This window comes from Hippoglossus stenolepis, chromosome 16 (assembly GCF_022539355.2).
Source record: "Hippoglossus stenolepis isolate QCI-W04-F060 chromosome 16, HSTE1.2, whole genome shotgun sequence".
Taxonomy (NCBI): Eukaryota; Metazoa; Chordata; class Actinopteri; order Pleuronectiformes; family Pleuronectidae; genus Hippoglossus; species Hippoglossus stenolepis.
The window spans coordinates 4,595,730-4,615,609 of record NC_061498.1 but is presented as its reverse complement, the minus strand read 5'-3'; the positions used below and the strand labels follow the sequence as shown (position 1 = coordinate 4,615,609).

The window sequence follows — 19,880 nt, the reverse complement described above, 5'->3', positions numbered from 1 at the left end:
AACTTTAGCAATGACCCCAAGTGTGTCACAATCTCTGAGACTGACTTCACCCTGCACAACAACTCACCAACACAAAATAACATCATGTGTGGTGCTTTACCACCCTCTAGTGGGTGATTTAGGCGGTGCACTAACAGACCTGAAGTCTGCATTACATTTAGCTCCTGACCAGCTGTAAATTTAATGGATTTTGTAGCTTCATGAATATTATGATTAAAAACCATGTGAATCTTCCACAGTCGATGGTCGAAAGCCGCTTAGAAGCAACTCCGGGGGGAAACAAGGAAGAACATCAACATTAATAAGTGAATATAGCACATCTCCAACAGAGCTGGTAAAGTGAAAGTGATTATTTAATGTGTAGCAGGTGTAAAATGTCGTTTTCTCAGAGCCCCCCCCCCCGTTTGTGGGACCCTGTGCACCAACAGGTGCACGGCCCTGAGCGCTGACACCACATGTTGCCTTCACGTGTCGGGCGAAACTGCGTACTTTTGACACCTTGAATTCTACTAGTTTCAGTATGATTTGTTTAAACATGTTAGTTCCCACGTTGCGTACATTAACAACCTTTATATTTTTCTTTATTCATCATTGCTTTTTTGTAACTTTTCCTTAATCACAGTTACACTAATTTGTTGGAGAGAGAAAACTGTCAATCGACAGCGAGGCTAGGCAATTTTATATATTCAGACACATTTCAGACACAGAGGTAGATTCAAGGTGCTGTACAGGGACATTAGATATAATAAATATATTATAAAATATTGTAATATTAATACTAATCTTTATTTATACAGCACTTATCAAAACATAGTTACAACGTGCTTCAAAACACAAAGACAACATTAAAAGAAATAAACTCAAAATCGAAAAGTGCAATTCAGAACATGTGTATAAGTATTTTGTATGTTAGTATGTATGTCTGTCTGTCTGTATGTGTGTATGTATGTATGTTAGTATGTATGTATGTAAGTATGTATGTATGTAAGTATGTATGTATGTATGTATGTATATTTTGTATGTATGTTTGTTTGTTTGTAAGTATTTTGTATGTAAATATGTATGTAGCCTGTGTATACTGAAATTTTAAGTTATTAGTAAGCTAGTTCAATTCTTATTTCTGTTTCTATTGGAGGACGAGCAACGTCAGTTTTTTATTGTTTTTTACTCTGCATATGACAATAAATAATCTTGAAGAGATTAAAGAAGTAAAAGAAATAAAATGGATAACATCTGTATTGACAAAAACAGCTTGAAGCAGCTTTGGAAAAAGCGATGATAATCTAATAAACAGTTTAATGTTTTTATTCACATAGGTTTTGAGTTGTTTCATTATTATTATCATCATTATTATCTTTATACGGAGTCAGTTGAAGTTGGGTGCTGCAGTGTGCGGGCGGACCTGAACGCAGCACGCGCCGGTGCGCACTGTGCTGACGAGCCGTCCCCGGTGGAAACAGCTGGTGGTTTCTGTCACTTCTCTCCGGGCTGCGAGCTGCGTTAGCCGGGGGAAAACCAAAACTCAAGTTCCGCACGGGAAACCGAAACCCGAGCGACGGACGAAAGCCTCGCCTCGAGTCCGCGCCGCCGCTCCGCCCCACACCGGCAGCTGTCATCCCGGGAACACTTGTTAATCACTAGCTTGATCGCAGCGGTGACGCCCGGACGCGGCTAACGGCGGCTAACAGCAGCTAGCTAACTTTTACCTGAACTCAAACAAGCTGTCCGCCGCGGGGCTTCCCTCGCGGCTTAATCAGGAGATAAAAGTGGTTTATTTATTTAATTTATTTCTCTCTCCGTGTCACCATGACTCATGTTCATTACAAGTTCTCCTCCAAACTCAGCTACGACACGGCGGTGTTCGACGGGCCGCACATCACGCTCCGGGACCTGAAGAAGCAGATCATGGCCCGGGAGCGGCTGAGGTCCGGGGACTGCGACCTGCAGATCACCAACGCTCAGAGCAAGGAAGGTAACACAACATCTGTGTGTGTCTGTCTGTGTGTTTGTGTGTGAGGCAGGTTGAACTTTGGAAAGACACAGAAACACGTGGTCCAGATTTGACAGCTGGCTGTGGGGGTTACTGCGTCACCTCATTCAGTTTGATGGGGGTCCACACAAGTCCAGACAAGTCAAACTAGGACAAAAGCCTCAAATGAATGGGGCCACATTCCTGCTGCGTTCACTCTTTGTTGTGTGTGTGTGTGTGTCAGGCATGTAAAGAGCCCAGGAGAGATGTAGGGAGGGAGGGGGGGGGTAAAAATAGCAAATGTAAAGTGGGAGCACAGCCATGAGCACAAGTTTAAAGTACACACACACACACAATAATCTATAGATGAAAACATCCGTCACTGTCAATGAAGGTAAAATAGAAGAGCAGAACCCAACTCTTCCTAAATTCAATCGTCATAATAATAGTTATGCATGTAGCACCTTTCAAAACACAATTCCAAAATTAATCATTTAAGGCAAACAATAGGAAACAGTTAAAAAAAATAAGCAATTTGAAGATCACGCAGCATAAGAGCACAAATAGGAATATAATAAAATGTTACAGATGAGAAAAGAGTAGAAAGAAGTTGGCGTAAAACATCATAGAAGGATTAAAATAGTCGGTGGGAATCGGAAATAGAGAGAGCACAGCTATAAAAATGTTTCTTTAAGAGAGATTCCAAAGAGGATAAAGAGTGGGTGTCCTGACGGAAAATGCCCAGTCACCCTTTGTCCTCAGCTGTGGGACTGTGGAATGGCGAGTTGGGCTGAAAGCAGAGGAACCTCAGACCGCGACCGGGCAAATAAGTCCAGAAAGGGCCATAAAAGTCAGCAATAAAATCTTTAATATAACCACACACGCAAACATAACCTGCTTGGTGGCGGTAATCGCCCAATAATGATAACTATCATCTCAGAGTGTGTGTCAATATCCTGCAGATAAGCTCTGCAACCTCATAGTTCTGAGTAATGTGCACAATAACACACCCACAGTGTGTGAACAAATACAGATGCACACACAACCCCTGGAGAATAAGGGTCTGCAGACACACACAATCTGTGTCGAAGGGCGAAACACCAACCAAGACAAGTAGGGTCATATGGCCAAAAATGTGTCTATGGATAATTATCACGATAAATCTTGATTATGAACGTTATATACGATATATTTGCACTATATTTTTCCTATATTGCTATTGATTATAATTGTATTGTGATAATTGTTGATATAGTTTTATTGCCCAGCCCTACAGCAGAGGATCACATATTGTAGGAAGGGTTAAGGAGTCAAAGCCTCCAGGTTGGTTTCATCAAGTGTGAGTCAGTGCTGCATCATGCACCACTGGAGGGTGTCGGTATGGTTGGTTCCCAGTTGCTGATTCATAGTGAATCTGCGTTGACATATTTAACCAGACTGTAAAGTATTAAGTCTTAATACTATAGATTTAAGACGGGAATCTACACGTTCAGAGATCTATTCGTGAGCAGTGAAATTAATGTGTTTGACTTGGCAGGTTTGCACGGTAGAATTTGCAGGATTATATTAGATTCTGCCAGAACTAAAACAATTATTTGATGAGTCAATAATCCCTTTTCAGCCAAACACCTGGGAGGCCTGAACATTCGCTGGTTTTCTAAGCTGCATAAAATAGTTAACAGAATCTTTTTGGGGGTTTTGTTCAGTCGAAATAAGACAACTGAAGATTATGATCAATAAGATATGAATTATGAGATCGTTATTTTTCTTTTATGTGAGCTAATCCTTAGACTTTCAACCCTCGCTCTCACAATCTCTCCCGCTCAGAGTACACCGACGATGAGGGTCTCATCCCCAAAGGCTGCTCCGTCATTGTGAGGAGGATCCCCATCATCGGAGGAAAGTCCGGCTCAAGCAACAAGACCCACCACAAGTAAGTGTTCTCTGGGGTTTGACTCGTACTGTAGCGGACTTCCTGCACTGGTATTAGTGTTGCTATCTATCTACATTATAGATACTGTAGATAGATAGCATGTGTTTAAGTTGAAGGCCTGATTCACTGATGCTGCTTTCCGTCATGTGCTAAACTCGAGACGTTATTCTGAAATCTTCCTGAGGGGCCGCGTTTGAGAACGCAAATGTCCGAGTCAGGTGCTCCAAACTTTTCTTGCCAGCCGCTTAGTAAAATGTCTGGAAAATGTCTGCGTGAGCTCATGAGAAGGAGGAAAATGTCTGCATCGAGTGAGTGGGCGGGTTGATGGCGTTTTTCGAAACACGCAAGACTGAAAAAGATTTTTAAAAAATACCTCAGTGTGAACAAGAGATGTCATGCACATCGAGGATGTTGACGAAGAGGTCAACTTGGAGAGATGATGAGAATTATGAGAGATTATGATAAGAGTGGGTGTCAATTTGCTGGCAACAAAACCATTTCCACCGTGGAAATTATACATCATGTCCTGCCACCTACTCTTCCAAGGTTCCACCACTCGAAACAGTCTCCTGCTGCGTTTTTCAAACGTGAAAGACAAATGTCTAGATCCGATTTTCTGCACACGTTCCAGAGTTCATGTCAAAGCAGTGTTGAGGTTCATGGATATAATATAGGAAGGGTCCACCTTGTTTACTGGGAGTGTTTTGAGCAGCATCGTGTATTTGCAGGTGGAGGATGTGTTTTTTTCCCCCCAGTCTTTCCACATCAGGCTGAATCCACACAGAGGCCTGTTTCAGTTAATAGACAACAGTTGATTAAACAGGGTTTTTCTGTAACATTTCCATTATGAATAAAACATGAATTATGCTCAGGGGGGGAACATTTTTACTCCACAGTGATGTACACAAGGATTAGCCAGAGTCTGGATTAGCCTGGAGAGCCAGCAGGGATGTGGGTTTTATTCATTGGAAGAAGGAAAAGACCTCGCTGAAACAGGCTGGTGGTCACGTGATTAGCCCCGTCAGCTCCATGCACACAAGAGGAATGAGGAGTGTTAACACTGCCTGAAAGATTTAATGCTGCAAACCAACTCTCCACCTGCACAGGCAGCCTGACAGTCAATGTACGTCCAAGAAACCCTTTACTATGAGCTGTTTAAAAGGCTTTTACATTCAACCTTAAATTAACTAGTTTAAAGTTTAAAGAACATGGCGGCAGTGGGTCCGTTTAAAAGTCTTTTCCAAATCACGATTCTCTATAGATGGACTTCACGTTTGTGTTTTATACTTTGTGTGTTTTTACTTTTACTTTATACCAAACTGCCGGACTGTGGTTAAAACTGATTTCTTCTTGTGTTTCAGAGACCGTTCAGTCACCCAGCTTCAACACGCCTATGAAGTCGTCAAAGCAGTACGTAACCAAACTAAATCCCACTCAACACATTCACAGCACGGCTCAGCACATATATGGTTAATACAGCAGAGTAACTGCGCTTGAATATCTGTCCAAACTGCATCTTGCTGTTGCCAAACATACAAATAAAGACCTTTTTTAAATCTCTATATTCTCGATTATAGTTTAAGTTTCTTCTGCAAAGGGGAATTTGGTGCTTCTCAGCACTTGATTTATAGTAAACTGCTGCTCTGATAAGTCACATTTAATAGGGACACTTAATGAAAAATTTAAAAGTAGTATCTGCATTTATCTGCAGTGTGGCAAAGGAACAACCTCATATATTCTCTGTAACAATGGCTCTCAGCTGTTAATTTAACAAGCTGCTGAGTCCCCAGTTAAGATCATTCCGTATCTGTGCGTGGGTGGTGGGAGCTGCTCGGGAGGGTCGAGCTTTATCGTGCAGGGCCAGCTATTCACAGCTGATAAACCCAACTGTTGTTTTACGACGGCGACGGTCTCCACTCGCTGTCATCAACCATGAGCTGCTGTGACCTGCTCACTTATCTTTTGTTAAACTACGGAGACACAATTCTAATCCCAAGATGCATTTAAGTACCAGGTATGAACAAGGCCTCTGAGCCTGTAAACAAACTCAAACACATCTCAAATCTGTTCTTTGCTGCAGTTTGAATTAGTGATATTACTGACCTGACCTTATTCTCTCTCTAGTTTCTCAGTAGGAGAAGTCTCTGCCCTTCTTCTTAGCACTTTGAGTTGGACAACTCAAACTTTTTGTGTGTGTGTGATTTTTATTTCTTTTTTCCCCACAATAAAGTCGTTTGTATGAATCTGTCTTTTGTATTGATTATGTGTTTGACTTGACTGGACAGAAATGTCGCCTGTACACATCCACAGTTTATATTTCACCTCAGATAACAAACACACTGTTGAGACATCGGCCTGTCTCATCATTTCATATTTTCTCATCAATGGTTAAAATCTTGGGTCCACATTTATCCTTTGCAGGGGATACAATCCAAACAGAGATATAATAATGAATACAAAATTCAATATATAGACAAAACAGGCACACGTGTCCTGATCTGCCCTAATTCCTTCTGACTGAACTTTCATATCCTCGTACAAGAAGTTTGTGAAGATCAGCAAACGACCTGAATAAGTCTTTTACAATGTGATTGGGGATTAACCATTGATTTGATGGGCATAGTTAAGAATGTATTTACTGAATGAATGTGCTGATCCACAATATAGCACAATCCTATGCCACCACTGGCTGATGTTAAATATCTTATAGCTGATACATTGGCAGGACTTAATCAGAAAGTTACTTTTTAAAAAAAAATTAGATATGATTTTTATATTTAATGACATATTGTCCTTATGTACTTTGAATATATGTAAACTAGGATAACTCATGAGAGTAGCGCAGCCTTCGTATGCACTGAAACAAGACCAGAGCTTTGAGCAAAATGTCGGCTATGCAAACATGCTCCCAGTGACGCTGCAATGTCCAGTAGGATGTTTTATATTTAGCTGCTATAAGCTTTGTATTTGTGTTTCTTTGTATTTACTATATTTTACACTCAGAGCCATGAAAGAAGTGAAGTGAGAGGAGGCAGTGTGTCCTAATACTTACTTATACACCTTTTAGTAGCTTTAATGTTGTGTATGACTGAGCAAAATTATGTCTCACAGATTGTTACAGCAGGAAAGCCCCAGATTAGATGTTTTATGTGAGGAGTCACCATCTGGTCTCTGGTGTTGTGATAAGGTGAAGCTTGAGGCCATCATCAGACTGAATTAGACATTACTGTAGGTGATGAGGGCAAAGGCCAAAATACACACCTGACCGGTAAAAAAAACTCCCAGGATGCGTTACCTCGTGGGCTTCGTTATTCATTTGAGAAAAGAGTTGGCTGGACATGCTGAGGCATCATGGGATAAAAACTGTGGTGACATTAATAATCACTGCTGGGTGCTCTTGAACATGTTATCTCAGAAAGGATATGAATGTGAAGATTTGAAACTGAGAACTTGCTTTCATGCAAATCACCAAAGGTTCTGGGTGAAAGTTTAACAGGACAAATGGTCTTGATGTGGAACGTTTCTTTGACAATGCACATGAACAAAGAGTTCAGCCTTTGCCCAAGTCGTGTAACCTCAAGGCTTCATTAGTGAAATTGATTTTGTTTAATTCTAACAGATGGACGCCCAGGCTTCCTCCAGTACCTTGCACTTTTTCTCCAAGGTATTCCTTTTCTCTCTCTCGTTTAATAAACATTACACCTCCTGTTTGACCTGTCGTCCTTGTGTCTGCTGCCCTCATTCATTCATTCACGTGTTTGCATGCAGATGACAAACCTGGCTGACGCCGATGTGTCAGAGGAGGATAAGATCAAAGTTTTGCAAAATCAGTCCGCCTACGATACCGTGAAGTGAGTCTCCCTGTTTTCAAATCTACTCCCTCACTCATTTCTCTCTCCTCCGTGTCTCGATCCACCTGTTTTTCTTAAATTCAATACCTCCATGTTCTGACGTGTCACTGTCTCTCATCACTTTGTTCCATCTTCATCCCACTCTCCATTCACCCCCCTGCATTTTTCTCTCTTCATCTGTCCTCTCATTCTCTCCCGTTCCCTCTCTAGCTACAGCAAGAAGTTTGGTACAGTTCTTCCTGCAAACTACACTTGTTATCGCTGTGGAAACACTGGTCACCACATCAGGAACTGTCCCACCAGCGGGGTAAGAGCAGAGCCCGCGGTATCTCCAGGTTCTTTTGCAATCTCGAAAAAAGCTTAAACGGTTTGATTAGTGTGAGCAGGGTTATATTTTTCTTATCCGAAAACTGGAGTCGTGTGTTTGTTAATATATGTTGACTGTCAGCTTCTGTATTGCCTGGCATTAAATGTAGTTGTGTGCATACTTGACAGCAAGATAAAAATTTTGAGGCCCCACTGAGAATAAAGAAGAGCTCCGGCATCCCCCGATCCTTCATGGTCGAGGTGGACGACCCCAGCGTCAAAGGAGCCATGCTGACCAACTGTGGACGTTACGCCGTTGCTGCCATAGACGCGTGAGTCTGCACAAAAGTGTGTGTGTGTGTGGGGGGGGGGGATATTTCTAGACAATCCAATGGCCTGAATGACAAAATCTTCACTGGCACAATTGTCAAGGCTGACCTTCATAGGAAATGTCACAGGTTCAATTCCAGCAGCCAGTGTTTGTGCTTATCAGAAACACAGTCTTATCCTGCTCAAGTTTGTCTGATTTTAAAGCTTCTTCTAAGCAGATAAAAAGAAAATGTGAGGTCACGGTGTGTGAACTGTCCGTCTGTCTGTCTGTCTGTAGGGAGGCGTACGCCATTGGCAAGAAGGAGAAGCCTCCATTTTTTCAAACGGACAAACCAAAGTCAGAAGTCGAGGAGGATCCGATACCTGATGAACTCCTCTGTCTGATCTGTCATGACCTGCTGAGCGACGCCGTGGTTATACCCTGCTGTGGAAACAGCTACTGTGACGACTGTGAGCAACCGCTATGCACACATACACACACACACATACACACACACATACACACACAAGAAAAACTGGTGTAGGTGTGTTACTGCATTTTAACACTCTGAATGTTTAAATATATGAATCATATCGGAGTAAATGAAAGAACATTTGTCTTATTTTTCAGCACAAAGAAAACGTTTTTGGAACAATGACTCCAAACAAACATGTCTAACAAATAGATGTTATTATATATGATTTATATTTTATGATGACCGGCTCAAGGCCATGACAATAAGACGGGCGGTGACGGAGCGGGTGTGTCACAATTCCAACCGTTTCTCTCTCTCTCAGGTATTCGCACCACGCTGCTGGATTCAGAGGAACACGTCTGCCCCACTTGTAGCCAATCAGACGTCTCCCCTGATACCCTGATCGCCAATAAATTTCTCCGACAGGTGAATTAACAGATGAATATGAAATAGGAATTGACGTTAGAGGAAAACTAATTAAATGAGCTATTTTGTTAAGAGGGATTTGTATAAATGATTAACTGTTGATATGATCATTTTGATATGAGAAAATATTGCGACAGGATTAAGTTGACTGTCTCTTTCTCCCCCAAACAGGCTGTTAACACTTTCAAGAAAGAGCGAGGCCAGAGTAAAACTCTTTCAGTAAAATGTGACACCTCCCAGTCCCAAAATCCATCCCCAACACCGAGCCCTGTCCGCACACCACCCCGTCCCCCTGTGCAGAGCCTGCCTCAGCTGCCTCAGGAGCCGACGTGCAGCCAGCAGGTAAATCTCTTAATGATGTGTTTCATCTGGGAGGCAGAGATGAAAATAGTCCTGTGTCTGCGTGACTCAGGAGCAAGAGGAGCAATTAGTGTTTTCATTGTCACATGTTTCCCAGTTCCCAGGTTTATTTAACCTGAGAGAAAATACTGTATGCATGTACTCTATGTTGTCATTTATATTGTCACATGTGGAGATTCTGTAGAATTGTTTTATTATTATGTTATACTCTCTTTGCTTTAATCTCTTGTCCTCCTCCCTCTTCAGGACTCTCCCCTGCACTGCCCAGAGGTTGAAGACACACCGCCACTTTCTGGAAATCCTCCTGCTGCAACAGGCCCCACGTCTCCTTGCAACAAGCTTAGCACTTCCCTCCAGACTGAGCAAAGCTGCTTGGAGACACCTGACAGGTATTTTGACACAGAAACACACACATGATGACAAATTACCCTCATATCCAGAGACGATTAATAATTCCTCTCAAGCAGAATTAGGTAAATAACCACATAGTCTAATAATGTCACCCTCCATCCCCAGCTAAACACTGCTCTGTGGACACAGATCAGAGCAAACCAATCATAATTTAAGTAAATATCATAAGTAAAGAACCCTGTTTGACATCACTGGAAAAAAGAAACTGAAAGCCACAGTTTGTTATCTTCTTAAAGTGAGAATGACTTCAGCAGAATGTCTGTCAGAGATAGATCCTCCTGACAAAGCACCAGCTCATTGACCACAAACAGGCAAACACCCACAGAAGTAAAACATGTGCTGCCGTCTCCCATATAGATCCAATATGGCTAATAATATATGTGCTGTTCATTCAGGGAGGCTGAAGGAGAGACACAGGATGACTCAGCTGCTGCTGCCGCCACTACCACTCCTCCTTCTGTGCTGCTGTCAGACAAAGATCCCGCTGCTGCTCCTTCACAGCTGACGCCATTGGTGAGGACAAACAAACAGTAATCAAATGTCTCCTGGTTTGATCCAGAGAGCTCGTCGATCTTGAGTCATGCATCGTAAAAAGCTCTTTGAGAAGTCGATTGATATTCGCTGTGAAGAAAAGAATCTCTGTATGAAACCTGTGGTGTTTGTGTCTGTTCAGGTTGAACACACAACTGTGGCAGAGCCGCCTCCCACGGTCACTGTGGAACTACAGCAGTCCCCCTTAGGTGAGTGACTCAAGCTGCTGAACCTTGAATCCCCCTCCTGAAACTATCTGGAGGGGCTGCATGTGTGTGTGTGTCTGGAGGTTCTCCTGACACACTCCCTCCTACACACTCTAGATACTGTCAGAGTCAGCCCATGTGAGAATACAGCAGAATGTCCATAGGATTCACTGCGAGAGAGTTGATGACGTTTCTAATATGCAACAGACAAACAAAAATAATACAAATATCTCAGGAAAAAGATGTAAACTTGGAAAGACAACGAGGTGTTAGAGCTTTTAGTGATAAGGGACAATGCCAGTGATGATTTCCAGTATATACAAGTTATGTCCGGCCTCCTGCTGCTCTACTGAGACGCCACCCGTCACCTGAACACTCCAGAGGTTTCCCTGTTGCTATGAACCAGACAATCTCCTGCTGCGTTCTTCATATGTGAAAGACTAATGTTCTGACCCGATTGTCGTCAGCATTTCTTCTTATTTTGTCTTTTCAATTCAAAATCAAAGTGTGTATGACTTATTGCAGTAATATCTCAACACAAAACCATTTTTCTCTGACTCCAAAGGTCCAGTGCCAAGACACCCACCGCCCTCATCCTGCTGGAGCGGGTTAGTAAACTGTTTGTATGTCGAGGTGTGTATGTGACTCTACTCATTGTCTCAGGGTTGATCATTTCTCCTTCTACCTTCCCCACAGAGCCTTTCCCCCGTCAGGTTGTCCCCCTGGAGGCTGGTCTGAATCCCAGCAGCTTATGCCCTCCCCCTGCTCTGCATACACAGCGCCTCCCCCACCTCTCTTTCCCTCCCCCCTTTTTCACACGTACCTCTCAGCTCACCAGTCTCACACCAGTTACCCTCCTGGGTACCCTCCACCTGCCACGCCCATCTGGACACTCCCGTGCCCCCAGGGTGCCCCGCTCCCTTCCCTCTGCTCCTCTACCTCCACCATCCCTGCCCTCGTCCCCAAGGAGTGGTACAGGCATCAGAGAGAGACGAAGGAAAGGTATACAGAACAATCAACCAACAACACACTCGTATCCACTAAAGGGTATGTGTCTAAAAGTCTGAAATCATATGACTTGTTTAATTGCCAGTTGTCTCTTTTTAAATAGTTTCAATTCCAGGTGATAAAATACATTTTAGAGTGACCAAATTTAAACATGCAGGTTGTTTTTAAGGGAATAACATTTCTAAATTTCCAAAGAAATCTGCATTAAATTAGAAACATTGGTAACTTTAAATATTATGTCCATCGAATGTATTGTATCGACTCAGTTTATACTTTGGCTGCAATTGATTAAAAAATAACAGGATCCTTTTTAATATGTTTTTTTAATATTTATAATGTTTATTTGTATCAAAAAATATAGTGTTAGTTTTAAAAAGCACAGTAGCCATAATATTATACCAATTTGGTTTTAATATTGTGGCAGATTGTTGTATTTTTTATTTAGTCAAATCATGAAACGGTGGAAAATAACTGAAACTACAAAATAAGTCACAGATATTACACTCATCAGAAGTTACCTATTTAAAATCAGTTACCAGTTTGAGTGTTATAAATATTATTCACAATGATTGTGTTTTTTTTATAATTATTTCAGTGTAGGTCTCAATAATCCAGTACTGTTCCGGATTTACTTTGAATTTAGCAGGGATGTGATAGGAAGTTTAGTAACTGATATAAAACTGATTTTAAAACTATTGGACCTCGACTCCCTTTCTTTTGTCCCTCAGGTCTCCTCACAGAGGACCTACCCACAGACACTCCTCCTCTCGCTCTCAGTCAAAGTCGTCTAAGTCCAAATCTTCTCGCTCCTACTCTTCAAGCAAGTCCAGATCCCGCTCACGATCCAGATCCCAAGGCAGATCAAGGTAATTTGTTCCCTTTAAAAGATTCAAATAGGATTTTACTTATTTGTGTTACCTTTTGGGTTTGAACACCCAAAAAGAACAGATGGGATTTCTTTTCCAGATGGGATTTTGAAATGAGATGAACAACATTAGAATATTTGAGACATATAACAGATGATTTGAATCTAATCTTGTTGTTTTTTATTTTATTTTCCAGACCTCGCTCACCTTACTCCCGTCACAGAGATCTCCAGACCCGCTCTACTCCCTCGTACAGCTACGGTTACAGACGCTCCCCTACACCGTCCTCGTCATCTTCCCCTCATGTTGGTCACCATTCCAGGTCCAAGTCACCGTCGGATCACCGGAAAAACCGCCACCACAGCCGCCACCACACCAAGAAGTCTGCTTCGAGCAGCTACGGCTCCGCTCCGCGAGGAGAACGCTCAGGGAGGGAAGATGGAGGCTTTGGGGCGAGTTTGACCAGTTCCCCCTACGCTCATCATTCAAATCAAAGGAGCGGCCTGGAGCTGGAAACAGAACGCTACCTACAGTGGAAGAAAGAGTACAAAGAGTGGTGCGAGAAATATTTCAACAGCTACGTCGGCCCCTTCCACCAGCTGCCTCTTCCCTTCATCAATCTTCCTCCTCCTCCTCAGTGGGAAGGAAGCAAATTTCCCTCACATGCCAACTTGGACTCTCGCTTCAGACACGCTGCCAGGACGCACGGCCGCTCCCCTCCATCGCAGTCATCCAGTGACAGCCGCTCTCCTCCGTCTCATTCTTCAAGTGACAGTCGCTCCACTGCATCTCAGTCATCCAGTGACAGTCGCTCCCCTCCGTCTCATACATCCAACAGCCGCTCCCCTCCCTCTCAGTCGTCCAGCGATAGTCGCTCCACGCCGTCCGAGGACGGGGCCGTGCTGAAGGCATGTCAACAGCAGAAGGTTGACCACCTGCCGATCACTTTTACAAAGGGCAGTAAGGAGGTGGAACTGCAAGAAACAAGTAAGGATGACAAGAAGGTGATCATTAGAGATGTGGAGGACCTCAGCCCCATAAAGTATAAGCAAAGGAAGACACAAAAACACGGCGAAGGAAGAGGAGAGGAGTCGTCATCCCCTGCAGCTGCAGATTCAACAGACAACAACAGAAAGGATGAGAGGGGTCACGACCCTGCTTGCAAAGATGGCACCTTGGTAAGGGATGAAGCAACCTTTCAATCCACTTTGAAACCAGATAAACCTTTGGATAAAGATTGTGTTAGAAGCAGAGAAAAAGGGGATTTAGAAGAAAAGAAAGGGCGGAGAAGAGGCAAAGATTCAGACTCAAGGCAAGATGCAGAGAGACGGCACAGAATGAAGTCCAGTAGAGGGGCAGATAGGGCGGATTCAGACAGATACAGACACACCAGAGACAGAAAAGCTCCTGACTTAAGCTCAGAGAAGAACAGAAAAAGAAAAGGAGAGACACCAGAGAAAAAAGAAACCTGCAAAGATGAATCCCCCGATCTGATTGAAAAAAAGAAGCAAAATATTGAGCAGAAAAAAGAGAGTAAGCCGTGGCCTCTTAAAGAGAAAGACATCTGGGAGGGAAGAATAACAGTGAAGCCACAGAAGAAAATAAGCATCAACATCAACTTGGATGTGAAAAAGAAAGAGGAGAAAACTGAAAACCAGGAGAGCATCATAGGAAAATCAGAGGATGAAATGGAGAAGATGGGTGATGGAGAGGAGAAGTTAAACAGAGGAGACACTGAAGTGGAAGTTAATGAAAAGAAGAAGTCAAGCAGAGAAAAGGAAGAGAAAATCAAACCAGATGACGGAGAGCCGAGGCAGTTGTCGGAGAAAGCAGCCATCAGAAATGACAAGAGAGGGATGTGGGTTACCATCGCAGCAGAGGAAGAAAATGTTGGAGAAAAGAAAGATGAGGACTTTGACTCATGGCATTGTGCCCCCAGAGGAGCCGAGGAGGAGGAGGGTAAAAATCAGATGGAGGAAGGAGATGAGAGGAGGAGCATGACTGAAAAAGACGAGAAAGAAGAGAGAGTGAGGTTTGTCCAAATCTCTCAGAAAGAGAGGACAGAGGGAGAAAGCACATGCGAGGAAATCAGAGGAAACCTGCCTGAGGCGCTGATGGAGGGAGTGAGGGTGAGGAAAGAAGAAGGAGACGAGATGAAGGTCACGCCACAGAGGAGCAGCAACGAGAGCCACCACGAAGGACCCAACTCCATCATGATGGATGACAACAGGTCAGAATGTTTCAGCTTTACTTTTAAAGCCAAATCCTGCAGCTCACTCCGATGTAGAGATAATGACTGTGTGTGTGTGTTTGTGTGTCTGTGTGTGTTTAACGCAGCAGTTGTGAGGATTCTCAGGAGAAGTGGACAGTGGTTAAAGCTCTGGAGGAAAACATCCAGGCCAGAGCTGTCGAGGATCAGCTCGTACTCGTACAGGTGCGTCCATGAACCCAGATCACGAGGTGTGCGATCAAAGTTTCTAAAGCTGTGGGAATCATATCATGAGTAATGGGAATGGAAATGTATTTTCATTTGTATCATACAAACTCACAATCGTGTGTTATTATTGTGTGACTCTAACCCTTATTACTGGTTTAGCTGCTTTAATGCTTTGTTTAAGTGTGTTGTAAATCAAAAGGATTTGAATATATTCATGCAGAACCCTCTCAGTGACATTTTACCTGTCCGTCTCAGGTCCCTCGCTCCAAATGGGAGAAGGAAGAGTCCGGGGAGGAGGTCAAAGCTCCAGACCCTCGGCCCGTGGTTCTGCCTCCACCGTTAGTGACACCAACCGACAGGGAGACAGAGGGACAGGAGAGGCAGAGGTCAGTGGACACAAAGAAAGACAGGGACAGACAGAAAGGAAAGGACGAGGAGCCAGAGAGAAGTTTGGATAGGAGTCTGGCTCCCTCTAGTGGTAAAGACACGAGTGACGGCACCTGGTGTGCAGACAGAGAGAGGGAGAGAGGGATGGAGATGGAGCAGTGGAGGGAGAGAGAGAGGGGGAGGGATAGACAGAAAGAGACCAAAAGATCAAAAGAGAGGACAAGGGAGGAAGAAAGAGGGAGAGACAGAGGGAGAGAGAGAGGGCACAGCAGCTCTGCCTCAGTCCAAAAGAAGAACCTCCCTTCCTCCAGTCATTTCTCCCAGCATTCAATGTCACAGGACACAGAGAGGAGGGGGCGTCAGCAAGGAGGCGGCCACGACCACAAGAGGAGCTCCACCTCCTCACATCCCGGCGGGAAACACTCCGGCAGTGGAAGCAGGGATAGGAGAGCTGTGGAAATGCCTGATAAACACACACACAAAACTCAAAGAGACACTTCACTGGACCCAAAACGTAAAGACAAAAACTACCATGGTCACCGAGAATCATCAGGGAGCAGACACCAGGACAGAGCCGCAGGGACCCAGCTTTCCTCAGAGTTTCCCTCCCTGCCATTCCCCTCAGAGTCCTCCAGCCCAAAGCCCAGAATGAGCAGCCCTGGTCTGAAGCTGAAGCAGGACAGAAGTAGAAATGAGAGCAAGGAAGCGAAGGAATGGACGGGAAACAAAGTGGAGAGAGTGGCTGAGGCAGAAGGAGGGAGTCTGTGGCGAGACGTGGACCAACAATTGTCCCAGGAGATCAAGTGGGAAGAGCTGGAGGAGGGAGAGCGGCCCAGCAGCAGCTCATCAGCGAGCCAGGACGGCAGCAAGGATGACAGGAGGAAGAGGAAGAAGAAACGGAAGGAGCAGACAGGGGAGACGAGCCAAGCTGGCCCGGAGCCGCTGGAGGACTGCGAGATGAAGAAGCACAAGAAGAAGTCGAGGAGGAGCATGGATGGGAGGGAGGAGGAGGAGGAGGGTGGAGGAGAGGGGGAGGACGACCACGCCAAACGCTGCTCAGCTCTGTCGTCTTGATCATCACGGAGGATAATGACATTTACTTGAATTATGTTTTTCCTTTTCTCTGTCCAAAAAGTGCCTGGGTTGTTTTTCGTTTGACTTGTTTTCTTTTTGCCGGGATACTTTTTGTATCATCTTCAGATATTATGTTAGAAATGCACCAGCTAAAATGAAAGTAAACAATTCGTAAAGGAAAAGCACTTTATAACAATTATTTAAAAAAACTGAATGTGAATGGAAGCAAAAGTCGAACCGTTGACCGCTTGAGTTATTTTTAGTTGAAGGAGTTTTCACAGCTTTGCTCAGGTCTGCCCGCACCTACGATTCATATCCACCGAACCTGCAACGTTACAGGAAAATCTTACTTTTACTTGAAAAAGGGTCAATCAGTCGTTTGATTTGCCTCAAACAGGAGCACAGACGTGCACCGGGGAGGATTATTGAAAGAGTTTGTGTTTAATTTAAAGGAGAGGCTGAATATTTATGATTTGAACCTCTGTGTTGTATTTTTGTTTTTTTCTTTTTAATTTTGTAAATGTTTAAGAAAAAGTAACTGCTGGATCAATTAATAATTTACCAGAGGAGCGTTTAGTTTTTCCTGTTTTGAAGGAAATAAAAAAAGAAATCATCCATAAAATGTTGTGTCCTGTTTCTTTTATTATATTCCTTATAAATGGATTAATATGTTATAAAAACTGGCAGATTTAAAGTATGACCAGTACAGAGACTCTGAAATCACATCTGTATTTGTCTGACAGATGAAGCCATCAGTACTTTTCACCTTATCTTATCTACCATGATACTTTTATTTTGAAATGTTTTTTATTCATCAACTATTTCTAAAATCTCCGGCCGATTGATTGGGTTCAATGTCCAGTCGACCTGACCCTGGTGTGTGGGAGGAAACCCACACAGTCTCGTGGGTGTTTCAAGGGACCTTCAGTGCCCTGGAAAAAAAGGGAGCTACTATGTAAGCACAGGATTTCTACAGCTTTAAATGTAGAACAAAACAGAGTCAAGAGCTAAATGTTGGGGAGACTTTTCACGATTTTGATTTATAAATAATAGTTTTAATGCCACAGAGCACATAACCACCAAGACCCAACAGTTTCCTAATGAAACCACATTTAAATTCACAAAATCCTGCACACACTCCTAGATATCAGTCCCCTAAACATGTCTGATTATTATCATGAATTACTCTATGAGAAATCAACGAATATATAACAGCTTATCCTGCAATGTTAAGGAAAGTGAAAAATCTGAATCTGCCACAATGAATGTTTGAGGTTTTTTCTCAGGTCGTGCTCCACCTCTCCACAAACTTTCATGGAACTCAGTTGTGTAGTTTTTGTGTGATCCTGCTAACGAAGCATCCCAGACGAAAACACAGCCTCCCTGGTGGAGGTGGATATGTAACAGGTATTTGGCGTTTCTTCCTCTGAATAATCAGTTCATATTGTGCCATCAAATTAAAACACAAATGCTTTGAACGCCACTCTAAAGACGACCACAACTTCTCTTTCAGCAGAAGTACTGACAGTGAAACAACATGCATGTCATCTCTATTATTTTGTTTTGTATTATCACAGATGAAGAACAATCCCAACAGGATCCTCTGCTCTTTCCCACCGTCTGCTCTTCTGTGTCTCTGTTCCTCCTCACTCTGATCCCATCTCCATTTTTCTCTCCGTCCAGCCTGGTTTTCAGACTCCATGTTTGCTTTCCCAGCCAACCAGCCCCGAAATCTCACACAGTCCTGCCAGACACTGAAACATCTCCCCTCCACTCATCACCTGTCTGCCAGGTAAGGATGTCCACGCTTAATAAATATATGTTTGTTGTTTCTGTATCTCTTTACCTCCCAAAAGCCGTAAAACATCAAAAAACCACCAAACAAAGATGTTTTCACACAGTCTCTTCTCAGGCAGGTTGGTTGCTGTTCAACTTTTTGGGGCTTTACGTTTGTGTGGGTGTTGCGAACATGTTAGAATAAATATGAAAGACGTGTTCAATATGTCTGATGTCTGTGTCGTGTGTGTGTGTCTAAGTTGGTGCTTGAAGTGCACCCAAGCTTTTCTAGCTTCATTAACTCGCTACAAGGACGACATGGCAGAGATCCAGCCTCTCTGTCTCTCGGTCTGTCTCTCTGTCTGTCTCTCCTCTGTGTTTTGTCGACGTGACTGCAATCGCCCGGCACCGTGCCAAAGCATGCTGGGATTGAACAGAGGAAATCTGGCAGGGTTTGCCCGACTTCTGCTTGGGTCCAGACCTTGGATGGAGGGGTGCGTGGGCAGTGGAGCGCTTGGACAGTCGGACGTTTCTGCTGTTTAAAGCAGAGGAGGTACCACCTCCTGTTGGTTTGTTGTGCACTCCTGCATGTCCTCCAAAATGGCCGATTAACTTCACGGGCTCCCCAGCATCCTGCCGCGCCCCTGCTTCCTACGTCTGTGTCTCCTCTGCACTTTCTGTTTGCTCTGAAGTGTCTGACTGCTTTTGCACTGTTGTATCTAGAATTGTTGTTTCGCCATAAGCTTCAGTGTGTGTGTGTGTGTGTGTCTGTAAATGGAGAAGGCTGCAACAGACAGACAGACAGACTATATCTGTATATGGTAGAAAACAAACAGAGAGACAGACACAGACCAATGCAGACTGACAGGTAAATAGTCATATAAATTACAAGGAAGTAAAGTGCAGAAAAACACAAAGAAGAAAGGCACAGTGTAAAATATGAGACAGGCAGGCAGACAGACACACAGACCAAGATCCAGGCAGGCAGCAGGACAGACAGACAAGTGGACCCTGTAGCAATCAGGAGCAACATCCCTCCTGCTCTCCCTGTGCGGTGCGGATCAGAAACGAGGTACGCTTTTGTCAGATTTATCTTTCTGCCTTCTTTATTTCTCCGTCTTCCTGCAATCCACCGCACTTTGTGTCGTCCCGCGTGCTCATTTTAGCCCCTTTCTTTTAATTTTCTATTTTGTTTTGTCTTTCTTTTCGTCCGGGTTTCCTTCCCTCCTTTGTGCCCGCGATGTGTGCCGACGTCTCAGGGCACCGTGCCAGTGCTGCCTGATGGAGACCGAGCTGTGTGTGCTCTCCCTCTCTCCGTTTGTGTGTTTGTGTTGGTGTATGCAGATTTGGCTTGTTTGGTGCCGGTGGCAGCTGCAAACACTTGCTTGTGGGCATTGCATCCATGTGGTAATTAAGAAAAGGAGCCTCTGTCAATTGAGATAATTAAGACTTCATCTATAATTCAATGGCGAGGGAATACGTATTTCAATACATTCAAAATGTTGTAAGAGAATTAAAGAGAAAAAGGGGTAAACGTGCAATGTCCCATTAGCC

General features: G+C 43.7%; 1 protein-coding gene across 3 annotated transcripts; it reads left to right on the top strand.

Annotated features, from left to right (window-relative positions):
• The first annotated feature begins 1,415 nt into the window (after positions 1 to 1,415).
• LOC118123991 (E3 ubiquitin-protein ligase RBBP6) lies at positions 1,416 to 17,172 on the top strand. Of its 3 annotated transcripts, none has more exons than XM_035181744.2 (19): positions 1,416 to 1,972; positions 3,797 to 3,902; positions 5,264 to 5,312; positions 7,522 to 7,566; positions 7,671 to 7,753; positions 7,964 to 8,060; positions 8,249 to 8,391; positions 8,667 to 8,839; positions 9,167 to 9,270; positions 9,442 to 9,612; positions 9,877 to 10,019; positions 10,437 to 10,554; positions 10,715 to 10,781; positions 11,344 to 11,386; positions 11,475 to 11,780; positions 12,515 to 12,652; positions 12,849 to 14,882; positions 14,990 to 15,086; positions 15,345 to 17,172. In XM_035181744.2, the coding sequence occupies exons 1-19, from the start codon at positions 1,807 to 1,809 to the stop codon at positions 16,548 to 16,550; spliced, it is 5,289 nt and encodes a 1,762-aa protein (XP_035037635.2). In that variant the 5' UTR covers positions 1,416 to 1,806; the 3' UTR covers positions 16,551 to 17,172. The 3 variants fall into 3 exon arrangements, with proteins under 3 accessions (XP_035037635.2, XP_035037634.2, XP_035037633.2); XM_035181743.2 differs by having other exon boundaries at positions 11,475 to 11,825; positions 14,993 to 15,086; XM_035181742.2 differs by having other exon boundaries at positions 11,475 to 11,825.
• Positions 17,173 to 19,880: the final 2,708 nt, after the last annotated feature.